Below are 6,000 nucleotides of genomic sequence, written 5' to 3'. Positions count from 1 at the left end.
GGGGAATGTTTATGCTGCTACAACAACAACAGCAATTGCAACTTTTTTTAATCATCATCAATGTTGGCGTGTCGGTCCGAGTTCAACCTTAGCCTCCCTCAATGAATGGTAAATCCTTATTCCGTTTCCGAGGTCAACCACTCAAGTTCCCTTTTCTATCCAAGGCATTTTAGAGAGTCTCCAAACATGATTTTTTTTTTTGCGGGGTAAGTCGTTAGCCTTCCAACTTCCTATTTAACACTGACTTCTTCGTTAGCACTGACCCAGACTTACTCAACCGCAGTGGACCGCACAGGTTGCTCATGCTTCCAGGGGTGCAACGTGGTGGTGAAGCAGCATTATTTAGTTTGCTAATATGCGTGTTTTGTTCCGTTCGCTGACTGTATTTTGTCTATTTTGGGCATCATTTGTGCGCAAAATCTTGTTTACGAAAGTAAGCAATGGCCCCAAACAACTTCAACCAAGTGTTGCGCACGCCTATTAAAAGCGGTTAACAGTACGCCAAAGATCATATAAACTGACCATTAAGCAAATAGAAAACTGCCCGTTTCAGCGACGTGTCCAAATTTAATTAGATAGGCAGTTAATGCATGGCTTCGACGGCCACAAGGCAAAGCAGTCTTCAAAACCCGTACTGTGTTAAGGACGTCAAACATGGCCTCTAGCCTCATGTTATCGTCCGAGGATAGTTTTCCGGTGCTAGTGTAGGACTGCTTCATCGAAAATAATGCAATGCAGTGGATACATTTTTATGTTTACAAAAACAATGAAATGTATAACGTTATCGCTTGCCGGGTGGGAAATGCCACTAATAGGGATATTCCAACAAGCGCCCGAAACGTACGGCAAAGGCCTAAAAATCTTGCTTCTAGAGCACTAAAGTGGATATAATGTATTGGCTCCTACAATCCCCAGACATTAACCTCATATAAAACTTATGCGAACTCAAACTCACGGTTTTTGTTGTTGTTGTTGTAGCAGCATAATCATTTTCCAGTCCTTTGCCGTATATAAATCCGGGTTGTTCCGGTAACGTAGAACCAGCTGCCATGGGAACGCAATAAATTCGCCCCACTCATCTAATACCCCTCTCCCTCTGGACCCAACCCATCGAAACAGCTAAATTCCTGGGCCTACCGTTAGATGAGCTAGACGAAGACTCCCGGTGATTACGGTGATCACTGACAGGGCAAAGGTACTCCTACAACAACAACAGCAATGGATTTGCCATAAAATACTAAGTTTTCCTTTTGCTTTATTTAAAATTATGTACAGCTTTCTTTAAGGTGCGATTGTTTTGTCTCATTAAATATGGTTGTTGCAGCCTTTTTACCTACATGAAAGAGATGAATTGTGAAATTTTAGTTAACCTTTTTTGACTATGTAAATAAACTTCTATAGTATAAATAAAAAAATAGGTCACAAGTGGGGGAATACTCCTCTCAGTAATACGATGCTAATTGAAATGTTAAAAGAAAATTAGTATTTTGTATAGTAAAATTCGCGGCCGCCGTAGCCGAATGGGTTGGTGCGTGACTAACATTCGGTATTCAGAGAGAACGTAGGTTCGAATCTCAGTGAAGAAAAAGTGTTTTCTAATAGCGGTCGCCCCTCGGCAGGCAATGGCAAGCCTCCGCTCGGAGTCGGCTTGAAACTGTACAACGCACGCCACAAATAGGAGGAGGAGCTCGGCCAGTTACCAAAAAAGGATGTACGCGCCAATTATATATATACCTATATATATTATAGTTCATACTACGACAAGAGCCACCATATAAAGCGAAGTTTGGAACTTTGTATAAATTTGTAAAAAATCGGCAAAATTTCATCAAAATTTCAAACTTTTTGCCTAGAATTTTTAGCAAAATTTGGAGCATGCAGTTTATAGCGCTTTCAATTTTTGTATAATAAAATGCTGGTTTCAAGTGGTTCAAAAATCGGGTTGATTTTTAAGAATTTTGTCTGCTTAGTTGGGTGTTTTCTTCCATATAAAATAGGTGTTAAATGGAGAAATTGCTCAAGACCGCAATCGTGTAAAATTTTCAAAAATCAGTGTGATTTTTCATCTATTTGAAACTCAATTTTTTTCAAAAATTGTGAGTAAACAGTTTGAAATTTTTACGAAAATTTGACGAATTTTTACAAATTATATACAGAGTTCGAAACTTTGTCTTATATGGTTCTTGTTGTAATATGAACTATATTTGTATAAAATACAATTTAAAATGCCGAATGTTGACGCTGAAAATATATATTTTCAGAAATACAGTTTGAAAGAAACTTAACTACATTATTGTCAAAGTTTTATTCGAATGCAAACAGCATTTTTTTTTTGTAATACAATTTTCTTTTGTATCGCTATTACTATACGAGAGTATAAGAGGAGACGCTGGGCGCTGCTATGCAAATGAAAATATTCGCATTAACTTAGATTAGATTCACTGAAGGCTCGCACTTCGTCCTTCGCATTAACTTATTTCAATTGCAAATGTTTTGTCCGACACTGTACACGTATTGCGCCGACCATACGCAGGTTGTACATTTTAATACTGGCAGAAAAATCTAATTTCGTTGCTAATATTCGAACTTGGGTGTTTTCTGTTTCATGTTGAATGGCACCGTTCACTACGATTGTGTTCACACCAACAATGCTGCAATTTTACTTATACACACTTATGCACATAATTCGTTAGCATTACGACTATTGCCGAAAACGATTTAAAATAAAGGCTTACTAAGCAAAGAGATCAAGTTATGAAAAAAAAGAAATATTACAAAACTAAACATTTTAATTCGTCAAGTTCATAAAATTTGATTTATGCCCAAAAGTAATTTTATGAGTACTAAATAACCTACTCTGTCAGTCTAAATTGAATTTCTTCATCAGAAATTAGGAAGTGTAATCGTATAACCAAAACCTTAAAAAGAAATTATTTACTGGTGTTATACCAAGATTTGATTACTTTCTAAAAAAAAAATAAACAAACAACTAATAATAATTTTGAACATAGTTTTTTATGAACTAGTCATATTGAAAAAAAGTAACTGAAAATTTTAAATGAAATTAAAAGTTTTTGACGTGCATACATATGCCCACCATTGGTCGCTTTAGAGTTCATAAATGTAGATTGTCCATTTAAAAGCAGACATTTTTATGCAAAATACATTTGTGAGCTGTAAGTCGAACGTGGGAAAAAGTAAAAAACAACTTATTCCTCTAATCAAATTGATTTACAATGATTGCATTCAGTACATACATTTGTACACATGTATTAATATACATATATATGTACGTATGATTGCTTTACCATACTTTTTAAACTTAAGAGGTTAATAATTCATTCTGAACACATACACACGACGCAACGAAAATATTAAATAATCAGGGTAAATGCAACATTTTAAGCGTATTTGTACAAATCAAATACTTCATAATTAATTTACATTATGTTGACAATATTAGGAAATCGGTTTTTGTAGCAAAAATGTTTCTGCAATTCAAATCAAATACTCGTATATCATAGGATTTTTTTGTCCGGCGATTTTTCAAACCACACGGCAACGGATATAGATACATTTTATAAGACTAAATAAAATTTTGTATTAAAATTGTGTATTATAAAAATTTTCGCAAATAAAATAAAAAAGGAAAATTATTGAGTAATGCTGCTATAAGTTGTCAAAATGGGCTAGGCAACGCACTGCTCACTTTAAACTGAAGTTGCACAAACATTTTAGAAAGAACACGCGAAGGCCCTAAACAAACATAAAGCCTGAGATAAGAAGGCAGTGTAGGGTTAATTCGGCAAAAGAAAACGTTAATAGATTTCACTTCACAAAAATGTAAGTGATATTAGACACTCCTTACACGACATGTACATGTACATATTTACTGAAACTGAGGATGTAACCTTATTAGCCTTGAGCCCTGAAGATAGATAAATCTGCTTTTTTGTTTTTTGTTTTTTTTTTTTTGTTTTTTGTTACAAACATTAAACCTTTCCAAATAATTGATAAGCGCGTTCGTACAACGTATACAGTTGAGTGTCTTACATATTGTTATACTAATTATTTACATATACCCTTATATGCTATATAATAATATTTCAAAATAAAACATTATTATACTTCTTATTCTTCTTCTTCCTACCTAAGACCTGTTCTTTAGGAACAAATGCCTGAGTGGCTCTTTGTGTGATTTCGTTTGTTAATTTAACATTTAAACAATACGATTGACTAATTGTATTTTGCGGCGATTATTTGCCAATGTGCCATTGATCTGTGATACCCCCAATGTGGAGATCGCACCACTTACACTGCCAATTGTTGTACCTGTTGCCGCATTGATCGTCTGAATTGATGTTGTGTTACTGCCATTCGTTATAGTTTGGACAACAATATGTTGTGGTTGCACTTTATATTGTTTTATACTATGTTGTTGTTGTTGCTGCTGTTGATTTGGCTTTTGTTGCTGTTTTTGTTGTTGAAAGTGTTGCTGCTGCTGCTGCTGTTGCTGTTGTGTTTGATGTTGTGTCTGTTGATGGTGCTGCTGCTGCTGCTGTTGTTGTTGTTGTTGGATTTTTTGCTGTTTTATTTGTTTTTCCAACTCTCCAGCAGGTCCTAACGAATAATTTATATTGAGGCGCGCACGCTTCGGCGATTGCGCAGCTACATTCAAATCGGCAGGACTTAGTTCAATTATATCAGATTGATTGATGGACAAATGAGTTTGATCGTCTTCAATATCGATTGCATCGTAAATATCCTCGACCTATAAAGAGAAATCGTACGATTATTCATGTGAAAGAGCAAAGAGAGTGGTAGCAAGCAAGAGTTGTATATATGTACTATATGTATGTATACTTATATGCTACATTCAATTATGTACATCGCGACTAGACGGACCCATATTCCGTACTATGGTTGGTGACATACATTTACGCTCCCCTCGCTATAATCGCCATCTTAAGCTTTCTTAGAAATTTCAATTTGCACTTTGGGTACTAAAAATGGTTCCCTCACAAGCACTCCACTCTACGAAGACGGACGGTGATTACACTACACTGACAGGGCAAAGTTACTGCTACAACAACGACAACTGGCGGTTGCTTCAATTAGCTCTTTAGTAGTATTTTAGAAAAAAAAAATAAAAAAAAAATTAAATTAAAAAAAATAAAATAAAAAAAAAAAAATTAAATTAAAAAAATAAAATTAAAAAAATTAAAAGAAAAAAACAAAAAAAATAAAAAAAAAAATTAAAAAATTAAAAAATTAAAAAAAAAATAAAAAAATAAAAAAATTAAAAATAAAATTAAATAAAAAAAAAAAATTTTAATTAAAAAAAAATAAAAAAATGAAAAATAAAATTAAAAAAATAATAATAATAAAAATAAAAATTGAAAAAAAAAAATTTTAAAACAAAAAAGTCAAAAAAAAATTTTTTTTTTATTTAAAAAAAAAAAATTTAAATATACATATATGCATAAAAAAATTCAAAAAAAAAATATAAAAAAATTTAAAAAGACATAAAAAAATTTAAAAAAATATATGAAAGCAATAAAAAAAATTTTAAGATACAACTATTTTTTTGAGATTAAAGGATAATGAAAAAGAAAAGTTACAATAATTGTTTATATTTTTATTTACAAAATAATAAAATCTAATTTCAGGAGTTAAGGCTTGTGAATATTTCTACATTCACCGAGAAAATATAGCACATCAACATTTTGACCAGCTTTGTCAAATTTTTCTCCTTTTTCTAACAAAACCAATTTTCAATTCAAATTTCAAACTTTTTACAAAAATAAAAAAAATACGCAAATTTTTCATCACAACTCCTAGGGATTTTTTGTGAGCAGTTTTATAGCCCATTTAAATTTTAGTATAGACAAAAGCAAACTTGAAGTTGCTAAAACATCGCGTTGCTTTTTGATAGTTTTTTTTTTGTTGTCGATCTTGTGCATTTATTTTAAAAAAATTCTCGCATTCTTTATATGAAAG

The 6,000-nt window shown here is 32.5% G+C and overlaps 1 protein-coding gene across 2 annotated transcripts in view; it reads right to left on the bottom strand.

Moving 5' to 3' along the window:
- Positions 1–3,571: 3,571 nt before the first annotated feature.
- Positions 3,572–6,000, bottom strand: part of LOC129235507 (transcription factor SPT20 homolog) — a 32,515-nt gene continuing 30,086 nt past the window's right edge. For both annotated transcript variants that reach the window (XM_054869393.1, XM_054869394.1), the window contains exon 3: positions 3,572–4,771. In XM_054869393.1, the coding sequence (XP_054725368.1) occupies positions 4,220–4,771 (552 nt within the window). In that variant the 3' untranslated portion in view covers positions 3,572–4,219. The remainder of the gene's footprint in view (positions 4,772–6,000) is intronic.

The sequence above is a fragment of the Anastrepha obliqua genome, chromosome 1 (assembly GCF_027943255.1).
Source record: "Anastrepha obliqua isolate idAnaObli1 chromosome 1, idAnaObli1_1.0, whole genome shotgun sequence".
NCBI lineage: Eukaryota > Metazoa > Arthropoda > Insecta > Diptera > Tephritidae > Anastrepha > Anastrepha obliqua.
The sequence above is the reverse complement of the archived record's forward strand: the minus strand, read 5'-3'. Positions and strand labels throughout refer to the sequence as shown.